At 41.8% G+C, this 18512-nt stretch overlaps 4 protein-coding genes across 7 annotated transcripts in view; 3 read left to right on the top strand and 1 right to left on the bottom strand.

Annotated features, from left to right (window-relative positions):
* The first annotated feature begins 799 nt into the window (after window positions 1-799).
* actc1b (actin alpha cardiac muscle 1b) lies at window positions 800-4297 on the top strand. The gene is made up of 9 exons (XM_084913970.1): window positions 800-1037; window positions 2056-2206; window positions 2308-2436; window positions 2570-2680; window positions 2774-2858; window positions 3117-3278; window positions 3368-3559; window positions 3646-3827; window positions 4042-4297. The coding sequence occupies exons 2-9, from the start codon at window positions 2078-2080 to the stop codon at window positions 4183-4185; spliced, it is 1134 nt and encodes a 377-aa protein (XP_084770096.1). The 5' UTR covers window positions 800-1037; window positions 2056-2077; the 3' UTR covers window positions 4186-4297.
* A 453-nt stretch (window positions 4298-4750) lies between these two features.
* arhgap11a (Rho GTPase activating protein 11A) lies at window positions 4751-11988 on the top strand. Of its 2 annotated transcripts, XM_084914300.1 has the most exons (12): window positions 4751-5405; window positions 6368-6435; window positions 6554-6650; window positions 6743-6999; window positions 7107-7270; window positions 7369-7509; window positions 7714-7788; window positions 8192-8365; window positions 8456-8585; window positions 8920-9031; window positions 9703-9817; window positions 9911-11988. In XM_084914300.1, the coding sequence occupies exons 1-12, from the start codon at window positions 5277-5279 to the stop codon at window positions 11386-11388; spliced, it is 2940 nt and encodes a 979-aa protein (XP_084770426.1). In that variant the 5' UTR covers window positions 4751-5276; the 3' UTR covers window positions 11389-11988. The 2 variants fall into 2 exon arrangements, with proteins under 2 accessions (XP_084770426.1, XP_084770427.1); XM_084914301.1 differs by lacking the exon at window positions 7714-7788.
* Window positions 11989-13534: 1546 nt separating this feature from the next.
* Window positions 13535-15620, top strand: grem1b (gremlin 1b). Its single transcript, XM_084915735.1, has 2 exons — window positions 13535-13810; window positions 14220-15620. Exon 2 carries the CDS (start codon window positions 14221-14223, stop codon window positions 14767-14769), a length of 549 nt encoding a protein of 182 aa, XP_084771861.1. The 5' UTR covers window positions 13535-13810; window position 14220; the 3' UTR covers window positions 14770-15620.
* Window positions 15621-16151: 531 nt separating this feature from the next.
* The window catches only part of LOC146366236 (formin), a 50512-nt gene continuing 48151 nt past the window's right edge, over window positions 16152-18512 (bottom strand). For all 3 annotated transcript variants that reach the window (XM_084914297.1, XM_084914298.1, XM_084914299.1), the window contains one exon: window positions 16152-18468. In XM_084914297.1, coding sequence (XP_084770423.1) covers window positions 18424-18468 — 45 coding nt within the window. In that variant the 3' untranslated portion in view covers window positions 16152-18423. The remainder of the gene's footprint in view (window positions 18469-18512) is intronic.

Below are 18512 nucleotides of genomic sequence, written 5' to 3'. Positions count from 1 at the left end.
AGTGACATTTTCTGAGATACAGAAAAATCCCAAAGGGAACATTCTTGTGCTACACCAACGATTATGCCAAATGTTTGTATCATTCATTCACAGATGTGAAAATATTACATCATGAGGTTCAGTGGACATAAAGGAAAATGCACCTTAAGCAGTGAGTGGCACTTATATGGAATTCCTCATTGCAAGCTGTGAAACCTCAGTGGCTGCTCATTAATGACTCTGTTCCTCACCATCACCCTATAAGGAGACAGCTGAGCCAACCATGATGGAGCGCTGACACAGAGAGCCAGATTAGATAGAGCCCTTCTGGCAATACCATCAGCTGTTCCACACACTGAGGAGGCTCAGTGCACATACCAGCAGAGTGGTTGTTTTCATCTCCTTAGCGAGACACCAGTCACGCTGTCTTGACTGGATGGATCAGCAAAACCTGCGAGGGATGAGTTGTATTTGTTCCACATTGGGAAACACATCATTTCAAATATTATACAGACACTTTATCAAGACTTTGACATTATTTGAGAGCTATTAAGAGATTGCAGCATAACTAAAATGCAGATGATGCTTTATGTTCCTTTCTTCCTTTCCTTTATTACTCTTGTTCTACAGTATAGTTATATAAACAAAGACATCAGATATAGTTTTAGTAACAATATAGAAAAATGCTTAATTATCTTAAAAAGTTTTCTTTTAAAGACCTACATATAACAACCATCTACACCAGTTTTTGAAAAAAAATTTCAGTGGTTCATATCAATAGTCATCTCTGGGTGCATCCGAAAAGCAAGAATAACTCAACTAACATGTCATGTTTAAACTGTGAGCGAGTAGGAGTGCACTGTAGAGAAGTCTCTTCCATGTATGTGAAACACACATTTCCAAGGGCATGAGGATTTTTGCTGGCAGCTCTTATTTGGACTCGTGTGAACCCTCAGCCCCGCCCCTTGTCCTTCGACCCATCGTGGGGCATATTTAAGGGGATCCTCTGACTGTGACCCTGCATCCCAGTGGAAGCATCTGTGTTCCAGCTTGCTTAGGTGAGTACATTTCAAAGTGTGTCTCTTTGAATCACTGAAGAGGTATCTGCTTGTGCAACTGCCTTCTTTTTACCTTCAGAAAAGTTGCTACCTGTTATTTGAAATGAAGGATTTTTATTTTTTTTTTACTTTTATGAGAGAATAGATTAGGTTATTTCAGCGTTCTCAGAATCACTGACTGGATTTGTGGAGCACAGTGAAAGCTGGTGTTATTTCTACCTGTTTTTTGCTTAAAATGGTTTGATGCCACAAACGACTGACAGTGGGGTGATGTGTTTTCCTGTGATTGGTACACTTTGTAGTGTGCAAAGTCTCACAAAGTATACCGATACACTACAAAGTCACACTAGAGTAGTACTTGGAAAGTGCAACTCCGAGAGGATGTTGGTTAAATTTACCAGTGACTCAGTGGCTTAGGTTTAGAGGCAGCTGGGTCACAGAGGCAAGTAGTAAAACCCGAGTGTCACAGCGTACAGACAGATGGGTGCTGGCCTGGCACTTCTCTCTGACCTGAAATAGCAAGAGATCAATGTGTCACTTGTTTAACCCTGTTAACGGCTGTGGGGGTGCTGAGCTTAAAATAGCTCACAGGTCTCCCGCTTGTGGCCCTTTTTGGTGCTACCTCAGCAGCTCTTAGATACCCCAGGAACAATCGTGGCTGTGGAGATATGGTATCAGGGGTTTCTGACAAGGGTCGGACAAAAATAGCATCCATCCACATCAAATTAGCTCTGTTGCACCCACTGAATTGAGTTGTGTTAGTATTCACAAGTGATAATACCATAAGAACAGCTATCAGATAGTGCTGGCTGCTCTTCAAAGGACTGTTAAATCGCAGCTAATACATATCTATTAACCACACGAGTGACTGACTCTATCTCTAAAGGGTCTCATTTAATCAGCTGCTCCAACAACAAAGTCAGTGATTGTTCAACAATAACACATCTTTAGTTTATATGATGGAGAATTTAGGCAGATGCTCCTAACAACCAGCCTAAACCTTCTCATCAAATTTTAGATCACCCCAGTAAAGCCTCATCATGTGTGACGACGATGAGACTACCGCCCTTGTGTGCGACAATGGCTCTGGCTTGGTCAAGGCTGGATTTGCTGGAGATGACGCTCCCCGTGCTGTCTTCCCTTCCATCGTTGGAAGGCCCCGCCACCAGGTATGCTCCAAGCAAAAAACTATCTTAGTGCAATGTTAAAAATATGTTTAGGGTAACTATTTTCATGTGTTTTATACTCCAGCTCATGTGTCTTTTTTCAGGGTGTGATGGTGGGTATGGGTCAGAAAGACAGCTATGTAGGCGATGAGGCCCAGAGCAAGAGGGGTATCCTGACACTGAAGTACCCCATTGAGCATGGCATCATCACCAACTGGGATGATATGGAGAAGGTTTGTGCAATTTCATGGTACCTACACCCCCACTTTATCTTTACAGCCATTATAAGAGCATTTGGTGCCTCGTTACTAAGATCAGGTTGTTGCTTATTCAGTTATTTCAGATTTCTTCTCTTTCCTCGGTCAGATCTGGCACCACACCTTCTACAATGAGCTGCGTGTAGCTCCTGAGGAACACCCCACCCTGCTGACTGAGGCCCCCCTGAACCCCAAAGCCAACAGGGAGAAGATGACTCAGGTATTTAAAGCAACTAATCAGTTGTTTTAGACCCCATTTATACGTAAGTTGTGTGTTTCTTCTCCCTCTGATTCTGCTTGCTTTCTCTTGTAGATTATGTTCGAGACCTTCAACGTTCCTGCCATGTATGTGGCCATCCAGGCTGTGCTGTCTCTGTATGCCTCTGGCCGTACCACTGGTCAGTAAACTTTTCATTTTTTCCAGGTCTTTATTTGAGTCTGACATCAGTTATTCCAGAATGTAAAATACAGATCCAGTACTTAAGCAAGAGAAAACTTGTATCATTTACACTATTATTATGTCTGTCATCTGTCTCCTTGTCAAGTGGAGGTGCTAATCCCCCTACAGCAGCATGTGTTCTCAGTGATGTCAGCAACATTGTATAGTGAGTGATGTGTGACATAGCTGAACTGTTGCTCTTATTTGCTCGTTAAAGGTATTGTGCTGGACTCTGGCGATGGTGTAACACACAATGTTCCCATCTATGAGGGTTATGCTCTCCCACATGCCATCATGCGTCTGGATTTGGCCGGTCGTGATCTTACTGACTACCTGATGAAGATCCTGACTGAGCGTGGCTACTCCTTTGTCACAACTGGTAGGACTATGCCATCTTGATTAATTAGTTTGCGTAATAAAAATGTATGAATTGGATTTTCCTAAATAGCTAAACGTTCTGGTCCTTAGCTGAGCGTGAGATTGTGCGTGACATCAAGGAGAAGTTATGTTACGTGGCTCTTGACTTTGAAAATGAGATGGCCACTGCTGCCTCCTCTTCCTCCCTGGAAAAAAGCTACGAGCTGCCCGATGGTCAGGTCATCACCATTGGTAATGAGCGTTTCCGTTGCCCAGAGACCCTCTTCCAGCCTTCTTTCATTGGTGAGTTCAGTCTCGATGCTTGAGTTACGCTGTATCTTTCTATGTTACAAAACACCTTTTTAATCTTTTTACTTGTTTTCCACCAGGTATGGAGTCTGCTGGTATCCATGAGACTGCCTATAACAGCATAATGAAATGTGACATTGACATCCGTAAGGACTTGTATGCCAACAATGTGCTCTCTGGTGGCACCACCATGTACCCTGGTATTGCTGACCGTATGCAGAAGGAAATCACAGCCCTGGCACCAAGCACCATGAAGATCAAGGTGAGAGAATTGCAGACGTTTTAAGTAAATACACTCATGGATGAAGTCAATTAACACATCATGAACATTTATTTCGTAAACTTTGTAATATATTGAATTATTTAATTAGTTCAGTCTGTTACTGTTATTGACCTTGAGCAACTGTAACCCAGATAATTTCCTTAGGGATTAAAGTATTCTGATTCTGATTAAATGGTGTTTAACATTTCCTTAGATCATTGCTCCACCTGAGAGGAAGTACTCCGTCTGGATTGGTGGTTCCATCTTGGCTTCCCTCTCCACCTTCCAACAGATGTGGATCAGCAAGCAGGAGTACGATGAGGCCGGCCCTTCCATTGTTCACAGGAAATGCTTCTAAGCACACCTCCTTTCATCCATGCATTTGCACGTTGCTGTCTCATGTATATAAGTGTATGTTCTATTGTAATAAAGACAAACCTTTGTGAGAGAACCTCCTATGATATTGTTGTGTGAAACAAATATGGATCATTTAAGAAATAGTCTAACTGAGAAAATTAACAGGGCGGCTTCAAAACTAGGTCATTTCTCTGGTATAAAAAGTTTTACAATTCCCAGTCCTTAAAGTCCTTAAAGACTCAGGTGGTGTCAGTAAACGTGCTGGTTATTTAAAAGTCAGGTTATATTTAACTTTACTTATTACTAGACATCTTAGACACAGCATAAAAGAGGCACTGTCTGTGTACAGGCACGAAAAAGCGGAAATTTCCTTTTCAAATGGTTGACTCGTTTAAACTACATGGCCTACCGGTTGATCGAAGCGTCTGCTTGAGTTTTGCTCTGCCTTAACAGAAACTGCACCGCCCAGTGAGGCTGCTCTGGGTGTTAAAACAAACAAAAAAGCAAGCACGTTATTCAAAAGAATTTCAGCCAATCACAGCGGAGAGAGCAGGGAGCGCCGCTGTTTGAATGCATTGCGGAAACAGTGGGCAACCGATGTGAGGAGCGAACCTTATTACAATGCAGTTAGCTAGCTAACGAGTTAAACTTATTTAATTTATAGAGTTTGTTGTTTTGCAGGAGGTAGGCCGTTTTAGACCACGTGTCACTTAGATGCCGTTTCGGTTATTTCGGAATAGAAGAAAGTCAATGTGTTAACCTAGCTGGCTAATGTTAGCTAGCTAACTGCATCGCAACGTATGCATGAAGTTAACCTTTAGATAAGTGCTCCATAATGTAACTTTAGTCGAGTTGTCTATTCATTAGGACTAAGTAAGGTTATTCTCCATACAGGTGGTCAACGGTTGTGTTGCTACAGAGCTTTATGGACGCTTAATATTCACGCTGAGCATGAGTTATCGTCCGGAGGTCTTGGGAAATTAACAAAGTCGAAGAGGCTGTGGTCAGGCCTGAACTGTTAGAGCTGTGAGTTCAAGTTTGCTGTGGCAGAGATAAGTGATCAGTGCAAAATTTCGAGGTACGTTTGCAAAAATGAGAGTCATGGAGAAAAATGTGATGCGTCTAGTGGCCGTGCAGCACCTCCGCTCAGCGTACGGGATTAAAACAAAGAACTGGAACAAAAACAAAGCGGCCAGCTGCAAGTCAGCAGCCAGCAACTCGGTAAGTTTAAATAAAACGTTTTTACTAATCTTCAACACCACTCACTTGTATTTTATTTGCAGCGATTCTGAAATGTAGGACTTCATCGTAATCGTTGTGTTGGTGTAGTTAGACGACAAATCAGCAAGTTCACACTATTAACCTTGGGCATTGTGTTGGTTAGACTCTTGAATCAGATTAGCATATTATTGAAAGCTGACGAGACCCATTTGTTCGCAGACTGTTGTCACCCAAGCACTGAAGGTGCTTTGTTTGGGTGTTGCCGTCATTGTTCACACCATAGATTTTGTTAGAGTCTAAAGGCCAGTGTTTTCTTATATAGCTTCATATTTGTGTGGGTTTTAAAATATTTCTTTAATACACACTTTGACATTGTGACGGCACAGATGATTAGATGTAAGTTGCTAAAGTGAATGTCAGTTAATGTGGAAATGAGTGGAAATAACTACTGAAGCCCTCCCCTCTACTTATAAATGGGTTACAGGAGTCACAAGGTTTGCTGCAACACACTTTGACTTTTCAAATGAAGGCTAAACTTCTGCATTTGCACGAATAGTCCCTCTTGTGGATAGAGAATTAATAGAAGCAGTCCAACCTTTAGGTCAGAAGGAAGAAGGCAAGTACTAAAGTTCTGCTCTGCTGAAAAAAGCTGGACAGTTTTAAACCAACAAAGTGCCTCTGTGTCTCTCTTAAGCTTAGGAATGCTTGGCATCCAGTCAGTCAACTGGTCAAAAGTAATGGCAATTTTGGCAGTGGTTTTGGTCTCTAAGGAAGACCACACTAACTGTATAACCACAGTGTTGCAATGGATGAATATGTGAGTGGCTCGATGCAGCCTATAGATTGTTAGTGTTATTACAGCAGTATAGCTACGTTTCTGTTCCTCCCCAACTTTCAAGCCTTGTTGTTAAAAGTTGTAAAACTGAGCAAACATAATGTTTTATTGTTTATTTTTTCCCCAGACAAAGGTTTTTGGTATGTCCCTGGAGAATTTTCCATATTACAATATGGAATGTGGGAGTGTTCCAAGGTAGGCAATAATGCATATTTTAGTCTATTCAAACTTGCAGCTGGCAAGTTGTTTCATGTCCCATCTTGTGCATTTTATACTAATGATTTTTTTTGTTTGTTTTTTTAACTGCCCTTAGTTTTCTGGTTGACGCGTGCATGAGGCTGCTAGCACAGATTGACACAGAGGGCCTGTTCAGAAAATCAGGCTCTGTTGTTCGTCTGAAAGCACTCAGGGTGAGTGATGGCTGAAGCTGACCTCGCTTTCACCGAGTGACCTTGACACTGGGGACTGTCTAACACAACAGAGCTGTGTTTTGTCTGTCCAGGCAAAATTGGATGCGGGTGAAGAGTGCCTATCTACTGCTCTTCCCTGCGATGTGGCGGGTCTGGTGAAGCAGTTTTTCCGTGAGTTACCGGAGCCCGTGCTTCCCACAGAGCTGCAGGAAGCCTTCTTCAAGGCTCAGCAGCTCCCAAATGAGGAGGAGAGGACCTCTGCCACCATGTTGCTGTCTTGTGTTTTGCCAGACAGGAACTTATGTGTGCTGCGTTATTTTTTTGACTTTCTTTACAATGTATCTAAAAGGTAAGTTAACGTAAAATCACCTTTTTTCAAATTCTCTTTATGCTATTTATTACATAATACTTTTATATTTAAAGAATTGATATTTAACTGTTACTGCTTTATCACAGGAGTGCAGAGAATAAGATGGATAGCAGTAACTTGTCTGTAATCTTGGCACCCAACCTCCTTCACTCTGGTGATGGCACAGAGAAGATGAACGCCAACACTGAGAAACGCCTCAAACTGCAGGCCGCTGTAGTCCAGTGTTTCATAGAGAATGCTCACAGCTTTGGTATGACCTGAGGCGCTGATCTTAAAAGTATTTCTTCTGTATGTCAGGTTTCACTCTTCTGTTTTACCTCTAAATATTTGACTGTCTGTGCATTGAAGGTGTGTTACCAAAGTTTCTTCAAGACAAAGTTCCTGCCATGATGGGCTGTGAGGCAGGGGTTCTGTCTCCTGCTCATGATGAACTAGAAGAGCCGGAGCTGAACTCGGGAATGAAGAGGAAAAGCAGGCGCAGCTTGGGTGGTAAGGCTATATCAGATTTACAGTAATTCTTTGCTTATTGGTACAATATGTGAATATTTGTAGTTTCAGTTCAATTGGAATATGTCACTCAAGACATCAGACAAATGCAAGTGAAAGTAAGCACTGCATTGCAGTGCATGTTATTCAATAATGTTATTTTTAAACTGCTGTAGTCAGTAAATGTGTATTTGGCTCATATTTCAGATGTGGTCAATGGTGCACTGAATAAGATAAAAACTAATAGAACACCCACAAATGTCCCCCACACAGACAGTCTTGGTATGTACCGTGGTCAGACGGGGTAATGTTGCCTGCCATGTAGCATGATAAAACTGTAGTAATCCATCTGCTATACAAAATAAACGACAAGCTAAAATTTCCTTAATAAAATAAATAAATCTGGAATCATATTTGATTTCGTGCTTAAATCTTCTTTTGCACTTGGATTAAAGCAGTTTGCATCTACCGTGATAATGAATGAATAGTGCACAGGCTTGCTTGATTGGCTTTTCACTCTTCTGCCTTTTTTTTTTTTTTTTTTTTTTGCATCAATGATTTTTTTATTTATTTTTTTATTTACAAGCTTCTACCAATATTTCTGAGTCCTTTTGGCATGTTTTCAAATGGAAATGATCAAATCCTGCATGTGTGAAGACATTAATTCTTCTGTGATTTTTGCCAGTCTTTTCTTCTGCAACTCCTGTGATTTCAACACCAGCCTCCAAGCGAAAACTTCCTCTGGAGTCTGGCAGCTCTTTTGGCTTTTCAAACAAGAAACGTAGATCTGTCAAAAAGAACCTTGGGATAGAATTGCTTCCTAATATTTTGTTCAACGGGCCCTCCACACCTGGATCAGGTAGTAAAGAATGTTTAATTACTGGGCATAAACTGCTATGGTATCTCTTGATCTTAATACAGCTTTAATTTTCCTCCTTACATATTTTAGCCTGCAGTACTTCGGGGGTGCTGGATTCTTCCCAAAATGTCCTGTCGTCAGCAGGGAGGTCTAGAAGGCAACTGACCACATCTGCAAGGAAGAAGAGCCGACGACTCAGCAGCAGACACCTTATCAACAGGTACAAATCTGATCATTCATTTCTCACTTTTGTTGCTTTTTCTATTTAAAATCATGTAAAGTAGAGGCGGGCAATTCATTTTCTAAGTGGCAACATGAGAAACTGGGACTGTTGTGAAGGGCAGCACCAATAAGCTGAACTATGTATTCATTTTCTCTTTGATTATCGGTGTAGCCCTCCACAACAGTCCCAATTTCAAATGTTGCCATTTGGGAAAATGAATTCCCCACCCCTCATCCAAAGGAAGATACACTTGTAAAGCCTTAGCCTTTAATCTAAAGGCTATCCCCAGCTTATCTTGCTAATAATTGTTTTATTTATTTATCTTTTTCAGAGTTGAGTCTGGAAAGGCTGGTTGCTTTTCTCCTAAAACAAGCAAAAAAGAAGCTCCACACAAGTCCCTGCGCTTGCGTTTTAGCCTCGGGGGGAAGAGCAGCAAAGACGCTGTAAGTGTGTTGGCCTGATGGAAATCAACCACTTCTCTGGTTTTCCCATAAACACTGAAAGATTAATCAAGTGCATTCATGCATAATCTGCAATTAATACATTTGCACATGAGGAGTAATGTGGCATGTGTTTGTGCACAGTAGCACTTTTTTATTGTTGTTTTTAATGTTCTAAGTTTACTTAAAGTGACTAACTCTAAAACAAGTAATCCATGCAGGACTTTAAGATAATCGTAATTGTAATATGATGTAATATTACTGACTAAATTGTGATATTTGCATGGTACCAAACAATAGAATGGTATTTGTTATGCTTGGATTTCAGTGATTTTACTACACTAAGCACTCAGGTGGAAGAATGTTAACATATATATATTTATATAAAATATATTGTAACCAGTGTTTGAGTACATTGTGTAGGCTGTTTAAGGGCTCTATACTAACGCTTTATAGTCATTTGTGTATTCTTGATTTAATAAAAACTTTAATAAAAATCAAATGGATTGTTTCTTCTGAGTGATTTTTTATCATCCTCTGAAGAACTAACCACAAAAGTCATGGTATTAACATCTTAATGTTACTTTTTGGTTTTTTCTGTGGGATCCTTTTTAACAAAATACTACTCTGACATTTCACCCTCTTTCATTTCTCATTTCATGCTGCTCATAAAGGCTTCTGAGTCCATTGGTTTGCGACTTGCCAAACAGGAGAGCGCCACCAGTTTCCGTTTCACCAAAGAGACAGAGTTCATTCCATCAGCTCAGCCTGGAAAAACTGAATCCAAGAGTAAGTACCAGACAGCTGAACTTTATGCTTAAAATAAAATATTAAATCTTCTTGTCATGTCATGTAATGCATATCAAAAATGTACCTTTCCAGGCTCCAAGTTCATTAGTAAGTCTGAAGACAACTTGCTGACGCCCAGATGTGACTTAAATGCCCACCGAAGCTTGTGGTGTGCGGAGACGCCCGTAGGAGCCCAGGCCTTGAGCGGCGGGTCTTTCACGGATACTCCAATGAACCTGTGCCTTAAAAGCAGCTACATGTCTGAGCCCGCCATCGTTGTGTCCAAGCCCCCAGCAGTAAGCAGCCTTCCCATGAAGTTGTGTTGTGCTTCCAGTGCAGAGAGCCTCGAGAGCTCAATCCCTGAAGCCCAGAGACAAACCGGTCCCACCCTGCTGAAAATCAAGAAGGCCTTCTCAGAGTCTGGAAGTGATCTCCGGGCTGTCATACAGGAGTCCCGCAAAGCCTCTGGAGCAGGTATTTCAAAACCTTCCAACATGATCACAGCCCCTCCTCCAGAGACTTCAACAGCCAGACCTCAGTCTGTGCCAAGTGAAGCCCCCAGCTTCTGTATGCAGCAGAGCCTTCTGGCTAATGAACAGAACATTACTTTTGGCCAGATTGAAATTGCTGCTTTGTCTCCTTTGCATATTGATAGTGTAGTTCTTGAGGCTGCTGAATCCCACAGCCCAGTCATCCAGGATGAGAAAGGTTCTCTCTGTGCTGCTCCTGCTGGTGGGAATAACAGCTTCACAGTAGGAGCAGGAGAAAGGGAGATGGAGGAGATGAACTGTAGCAAGTTGATTGATGCTCTGGATATCCAAAGTCCTGCTCACTTCAGACTAGGTGTCTCTTCTGGACGGCAGTCAACTCCATACAAACCAGGTCTTGAACTCCGAAATGAGTTTGTTACACCACCTAAAACTGACGCTGTAGTCAGTGTGTTACATGACGACAGGGAACTTTCTCCAGAGATTGGTACCAAAGTCCAAAAACAACCAACGTTTTCATCACACAGTCAGGAGGCTGAAAGGCGTCGAGTGGCAGACCACATTCAGCACTTCAACAAACTCACCATTTATTCTCCCACAGGCTCAAAGAGCAATCAGATCAAGTCACCGCTCAAATTCCACCGCACCCCTGTGCGTCAGACTGTTCGCAGGATTAACTCTCTCATGGGAGAGAGCAGGAAACCTGTTAGAAATGCAGGTACCATCACCAACCAGCGTGGACAAGTAGCAAAGGCTGTGAGTCTAGAGAGTGGCCTTTCCCCTCACCCAAAACTTCAACCTCACCACAGAGAACACGAGGTGCCATCAAGCCACACGTGCCCTTTACAGAAGCCCCCTCCAGTGCCTCCAAAAAAGTCACGCACCAAGTCCTGTGCGCTGGGCGACGTGACCAACAAAGTCCAATCAAAGACCCAAGTGGACTGCTCAACCAATGAGCCATCAGGAGCTCAGAAGCCTCTGCAGCAGCTAACCGGGAAGGACATGAACTATTACAGAGGTTCACCCAGAAACCCTCTCAACCAAGGAAGGCTGCTGTCTGCTACGAAGCCTGTCGATTTATAGTGCATATCCATTTGGCCTCTTCTCTCCTTTAACTATGCAGGTGTCTGCTGAGAGTGATGTTAAACGTCCTAACCTATTCATGTTTTCAGGGTCTTAAATTATTGTCAGCTGTCTAGATGCTGTTTGTGTTATTTTAGGGTCTTATTGGGAGATGTTTGTATGCCTTACATTTGTTTTACTTCAGTAAAACCGATTTAGAAGTTAAGATGTCGACACATATCAGCCTATAAGATTACGTTTAGTTAGTAGTGTGCAGGCTAAATTGTGTAAAATGTGGTTGGTGTGACTGGGATGTTTTGATTGAGTCATTTTATTTATGCCCTTTTATTGTTTGGGGGGGGGGGGGACTTGACTGAAGTGAAAGCTATTCCTTCTTTTTATTCCATATTATTTTTCTTATTGTCATGTCTTGAACAGGGGGAAGAAAACATGCACCTTTGTTGGAGTTTGTGGGGAGGGAAAAAAAGCAAACAGTGTTCATGAAATCACATGTCTATTGCAGGCCATTGTTTTTCAAGTCTTCAGCTATTTTTCTTTTCTTTTTTTGTGCTAACTGCATCAGACGAATAAAGTCAAACAACATGATTTGTTTTGTGGTTGAATAATTTTTGGACTCCGTGCAACCACCAGGGGGAGTGCTACAGCTACTGCAGACAGCTGCAAAGTGAGATAGGCTGCACTGGGATGTTAGTGCAGGCCTCCAGAATTTGTCAGCTGGAAGTTTAGAGTGTTTACACTAACTTGTTGAAGATCTGTCCAGATTTAAAATATATTACTTGAGAAATATATGACGTTATTTACAACATTTATTTAAACGTAGTTGAGTTTATATAAAGATTTAAAAAACCTGTTACTATTTTTCTTTTATTTTTTGTCCAACATTTTATTTTTTGAGTCAGCAATCTGACTCAAACTGAGAACTAAAGCCCCAGATACTATTAAAAATGTAACATTATGTACTTGACTAACCCGGCATGAAGAAAGCAAATTGACATTGTATCCCCCCCCCTGCAGATTCGGAAGCCTTTCCCGATCGGGTGAGGGTTAAAATCATTCCTGGAGATTTATTCCTCAGCCCATTTGGAAGCTTGCCATCCTTCATGTGTGTGAGGTATGACTGGACCTGGGGCAGAATGCCACGCTTTAATCTCATGTTGCACTGACCGGAGCGCATGGTCTTTTGGGGGGTTGTTGACTCATGACGTTGTCATGACCCCTAAATACGTCAGATTGGGCAATGTAATAAGCGGATGGGTTTATGCTGGGGGAAGGTGGTGTGGCTACTTATCACCTTCCTAAAAGTTCCCTTTCACAGGGCTGGAATGGTTAAGAAAACTTTAGGGATGCCAGGTTTTTGACAATAAATAAATAAATAAAAATCCGTCAACTGGGTCATTTTAGAGTCACGTCAGCAATTTATAAAACCATTTACTTTAAAAATAAAAAATAAAAATGAAAAGGCAAACGTTTATGCCTTCAATAATGCCAAACATGAAGGATACAACATCATCTATGAGACAAACCCCAAACTTCCTCTTGAAGATGACTGATTTAAAAAAAACACACAAAACAAAAAGTTTACAATTGAGCTGATAAAATATGGACTAAGCCGAGATCACGTGACTCGTTTGGGTCATAAATGAACAGGTATTAGTGAAATGATTAAACATATACTCTGGCTTACTCTATAGGCTACACCACTGTGCTTTTTCTACGTTTGTACGAAGCAATGCAATTTTAAAAAATGCCTTTAATGATTTTTGTTTTTCTCAGGTCTGTGATACATGAAGAGCTACCCTTATTTCAGGCTGGACGTCTATCACCCTGCTGAATGGATGGAAATGGAGTTCGACTAACTGGTGTCTGTAGGTGTTGATTCACAGGTGCTGCATTTTGGCTCATCTTTTAAAGTTTGTCTGTAACTGCATTTGTTTGCTTTAGCAGCTCGAACTCCGCTTTTCATTCATAGTAGCACATTTACATATAATGCACCGCATTATGGTCGCGTCTTCTTGAAACGTAAACAAAAACAAACAAACAAAAATCGCACTTTTACTTTTTCCCCAGTACGCACTCAGCTCCCTCTCCCTCCCTGCCTGCCTTCTTTCACTGTTTCTCGGTTGTCTGTGGGCTAAGGGAAACTGTTGAGGGGGCGGATAGTCTTGATTTTCTCTACATCGTGCTTAGCCAATAACTGCTGTGCACATCTCAGCTGGCAGACATTTAAAAGGGAGACAGTCCGGCGCTGTAGCAATTTGTATTAAACCCCCTGGCCCCTGTCTATGGAGCGCTTAGTCTCCCACCCATCCACAGTCCCACCAGTGCACAGTCGACACCAGTAGGTACCTATCATCTCGAAAGGTGCCGCAGTGAAGCTCGAGGACCAGATCATCGCACTTGTAGCAGCAGTGTTGCATAGCAGGTATTTCTATTTGTTTTTTAAACATCATGATATATAACTTATAGAAATGGTAAAACTGCATGCTTTTCTATCTCTTGCTGCGCAAGTGTGGAGCCACTAACGGTTTACAGGACATGTGACATGGTTTATTACTGTTTTTACATAAATTTGGCAGGAATATTTTGGAGAATGGATAATTATGGGAACATAATTATATTATTCTGTCATTTATTTGGACTGAGGTGACTCAAATGAATGACTGCTTTTAAACTTCAGCCTCCTTTTCATGTTGTTTCAACAAAGAAGAAAGGGGGGGGGGAAAGTTCCCTCGGTGCGTTTTTACGCAGCGTAAAAACTATGACAGCTGTGCGTAACCCATGCAGAGCCGAAAACTGTGTGAGTGACGAATTATTTTCTTTTTCTCTACAAGGATGGCCAGCTCCACGCGTATCTTCTACAGTATGGTTTTCATCATTGGGCTGCTCTCCTCTCCGGTGGATTCAAAAAGAAACAGAGGTTCACAAGGCGCCATTCCTCATCCTGACAAAAGCAACCCAAACGAATCGGAGCAGCAACCGCAGACTCCACAGGCGGGCTCGGGCTCTCGCCAGAGGCCGGGCTCATCCTCACCCGCCGACGAAGTGCTGGAGTCCAGCCAGGAAGCTCTACATGTGACGGAGCGCCAGTATTTGAAACGGGACTGGTGCAAAACACAACCTCTCAAACAGACCATCCACGAGGAGGGCTGCGTCAGCCGCACCATCATCAACCGCTTCTGTTACGGACAGTGCAACTCCTTCTACATCCCCAGGCACATCCGGAGGGAGGAGGGCGCCTTCCAGTCCTGTTCGTTTTGTAAACCGAAGCGTTTTACCACCATGACTTTCACATTGAACTGTCCGGACCAGCAGCCGCCCACCAAGAAGAAGCGCATCCAGCGCGTCAAACAGTGTCGCTGCATATCCATAGACCTGGACTAAAACACAGCGATTATGTGTGTGTGTTTCATGTCTTCTCCTTTTTTTCTCCTTCTTCTTCTTAGTGGACTTGATAGCTGTCTCACAGCCAAGAAATTGTGCTTGTCTCCATCTGGAGATAAGCACCGTACACGCTGATACTTACGTTTCTCCTGTACAGCACGTGAGCCAATATGGACATGCAATTTAAAACAAAATAAAAAACGTCAAAAGCAACTTGTTACACATCACCAGACTAAAAAAAAAAAGATCACTGCACGGAAACTCTTACTTGGAATGGGCATGCTTTACGCACGGCTTCCTCGCCCCCACAGGACTGCAGCACACCGGTTTTATTTAACTGCTCCAAAACAGTCCTTGTGACTGTTAAACGTCTCCGTCCATCCTGCATGTTACGCATATGTGTTTGCTAAACTGGATGTTTCCACTGTGTGGAATTTGATAGGCGAACGACTTTATTTGTAAAAGGAGAAAAAATGATTTTATTTCGATATTTCAAGAATCGTTCAAGATTAACCTAATTGATTTCTGTGAATTTCGAAGTCCATTAGTGAAGTTTTCTTTCTATTTTATTTTATTTTTTTGAAGTTGTGAGCTTACTCAAATATAGAAACTATGGCTTCTGAAGTTAGTTTAAACGGAAGTGTACAGTGGTGGCTTATACATTACCGAGGTGAAATAGTTGTAAAATGTTAAGCCATTTTTGATGTAACCCATTTGTTTATTCATTTGATTAAATTATCCACGAAAACTAAATAAATGGATGCTGGAATACTGCGAAAATTATTTGCTGTGTTTTAAAAAAACAAAAACGAAAAAAGCTAAATCCCTCCATTCACCGTTTCCTGCTCCCCTCCTGCACTGAGCCAGGATCTTACCGAGTTACTCGCATTCAGACCCTGGAATATATTTTAAAGTTCGTTTTGGAAAAAAAGCTGCAAGTCAGCTATTCCAGCTATCTGCTGAAATGATGGGATTCAATTTCACCGCATCTGGTTACAAGGCTCGCAAATCTGTCAGGTTCTTAAGGGAATTCTCAAGTGTAAATGAAAAGATGTTCTACTAAATCAACATATTTATAAATAAGTGGGTGATGGGGGAAAGATTTTAGAATTAGAGGCTTTGTTCTTTAGCCAGTCTACAATAAATACGACTGATGTATTCAGTCACAGTTTGCATTACTTTGGTTCACATAGATGTCAGTTACAGTTTAGGGAGGTCCCAACATTTCATTAAAAAAGGAAAAAAATCATTTGGAAATTTTCTGATTCTTATTTGATCAACATAAAAAGTATTTTTTTAATGAATATGTAATAACAGTTTTAAATCTCATTCAAATTATTAAAATACCAACCTCGTTCAATTTTACATCCATTAAACCAATGTTATGAGAATTTCCTCCCAATTATTTTATTTCAGGAGATTTCCAGGAACAGGCACAACTTCTGACTCACAGTTTATTGAACAGTCTGGCTGAATTTTGAATCATCGAATGACTCCAGTTCCTTACATAAATATCACATTTTCACAGCGCGGGCCTAAATCGAGGCGTTGACAGCAGGAAACTGAAAGAAGCCGCATTAACATATCTTTCAAAGTCCACGTCTTCGTCCAAAATAAGCCCCACTTATTCAGCATCCCACAGTTTATTTCTTGAAATTTAAAACAATTCCATAAAATTACAAAGTATTCACATGAGAGCTACTGAAGGTCACATGAACCAACATACATACAGTAGAGGCTACAGCAATTCCTTGGTCAGCATCTGCTCGTTTTCTTTATTTTTTATGTTTCTGGTTTTGTTTTTCCAACCCCTCTGGAGTAAAATATAGCAGTTCTAAAGTTTCGACTTATATAGATTTGTATACAAAATAAATGGCACAAGTGAAAGACTTTGGAGGGTAAAAACAAGTAATCGATCGAAGGGGCAGTTTATGGATAGTGTGACGATGGAAATCTGAGGTATAACATCTCGCATGGCTCCAGGTGATCATCTTAAATGTTCTCAGTACCCAAAATACAGTCATCATTACTCCAAAATATAAACATTAAACTTTCTGTCTTTATTCTGTGCAAAGCACTCGACTTCCATGAGCACGCTGGAAATCTTTACAACATACATAAAAAAAATACCCATGAATCAACTGACCTATCAAGCAACTTCTTAGTCAATTCAGTTACCAATCAAAATATACAAAACAAAGCTGTTGTTTTTTTCTTTTTGGGAGGGGGGAGCATAAAATAATTATTTTGTTACATAAATACAATTTTCTTTAATGATACAGGAGCATAGCTACATCTTACATTAGTGAAAATAAAGCATGATTTTATTACACTTTTTCTATTTGTTCAAAAATAAAATAAGATTTCATCGTGAAGAGATATAATTTATACATTTTCTAACGGGAAACGTTACTCTTGCATAGGAAAAAGGAGGTGCAAAACAGTGAAAGACAGCTGCAAAAACAACGCATGCGGTCAGCATGGGGGGGTAAAACGACGTGCAGCAACATACAGCTAAAGCAAGCAGCTTAAAACTGTGTTGGGACAACGTCATGTACAGCATTCACCGAAGGATTAATAAGTTCTCTTTAAAACTGCAGGTGAGCGCCAAAACCTGTTGTGTCATTCAAAACTATTACTATTATTTTTTCTAAGTCCAATTTTGTGTGAGCCGAGGCTCCGGGCCAGATTTGTTGCCAGCTTCTGCTCTCCTCTGGCCGTCACCCAGGAGAGGTCAGTCTGGTGCAGTGCAACACGCAATACAGCAAAACCTCACATTCTTACACATAGGCCCCCCCGCCCCTTTTAAACACGCACTCAACTTATAGACAATTTCTACACAACGTGTCTTCGTCCGCACTTAAAGCCCAGCATAGATAATCTATCATATTTCCCAAAGCTGTACAGTCCCTGCCAGTTCTACTACATGACATATTTACAAGACTTTTAATGAGCCGTGGTGAATGAAAAGCTACCCGCTACAGCGAAAGACACAGGAAAGTTCTTTCTCCCTGCTCCAAGTGAGAGATCTGTTTTGTCAACAGTGATTTTTTTCTTTCCCCTCCCAGCAGACACTTCCAGTAAAGCCATATCTGTTTGTAGGTCGACAACAACGTCTAAGAAACACAGCCCGTGCTGGGGCATTGTTTTAACACATACGCTATCTGATACAGTTTGGAAAAGAAACCGTTTCTCGTGCTTCGGAAGAGGTCCAGAAGGACGCTTGTGGATGTGTCAGCTGGCTCTGCTGTGCATCCCGCTGAACCCTGGAGACCTTTCACAAGCTGGGCACTCAGGGGTCATGCCATGCTGCATGAATGAGGTCAACCCTTTGGCCTTTATGACTCCCCTCGCTGCGGCTGCGGCGGCCAATTGTCTTCGCTAACTGGGGTTGTGCCAAAAAAGCCTCAAAGCGAAGGCGGTGGAGAACAGGGGAAGGGGAGGGGATGTCCAGTGCTGTTAGTGGGGCACAGATACGGTAGTGGGAGTAGTAAAAGTCTGACCATGTTTTATTGTGAGTCCGTACAGTGAACAGAGGGTAGGGTCCAGTGCTGCTGAGGCAGGTGGTAACTGCAGGATGGATGGGCCCCTGCACCCTTCCTGGCGCACCACCGCCGGTCCGTGCTTCTTCTGCTCTGCCACTTATCATTTTGCTCAGCTGGAGGACACGCTGGCTTCCTTCTGTCGCAGCCTCTCCTTCTGTTGGCAAGAACCACAAAAAGATTCAGCGTATCGATTTCAGC

The sequence above is a fragment of the Perissodus microlepis genome, chromosome 19, assembly GCF_051167445.1.
Source record: "Perissodus microlepis isolate ML-2025 ecotype Zambia chromosome 19, ASM5116744v1, whole genome shotgun sequence".
Lineage (NCBI taxonomy): Eukaryota > Metazoa > Chordata > Actinopteri > Cichliformes > Cichlidae > Perissodus > Perissodus microlepis.
This window is presented reverse-complemented; position numbering and strand designations above follow the sequence as displayed.

Coding starts and splice junctions, on each gene's coding strand:
- grem1b (XM_084915735.1), top strand. CDS start 14,221: ATGGCCAGCTCCACGCGTATCTTCTACAGTATGGTTTTCATCATTGGG.
- arhgap11a (XM_084914300.1), top strand. CDS start 5,277: ATGAGAGTCATGGAGAAAAATGTGATGCGTCTAGTGGCCGTGCAGCAC. Junction 8,366..8,455: donor GCCCTCCACACCTGGATCAG/GTAGTAAAGAAT, acceptor TACATATTTTAG/CCTGCAGTACTTCGGGGGTG. Junction 9,818..9,910: donor TGGAAAAACTGAATCCAAGA/GTAAGTACCAGA, acceptor GTACCTTTCCAG/GCTCCAAGTTCATTAGTAAG.
- actc1b (XM_084913970.1), top strand. CDS start 2,078: ATGTGTGACGACGATGAGACTACCGCCCTTGTGTGCGACAATGGCTCT. Junction 2,859..3,116: donor TGCCTCTGGCCGTACCACTG/GTCAGTAAACTT, acceptor TGCTCGTTAAAG/GTATTGTGCTGGACTCTGGC. Junction 3,279..3,367: donor CTACTCCTTTGTCACAACTG/GTAGGACTATGC, acceptor TCTGGTCCTTAG/CTGAGCGTGAGATTGTGCGT.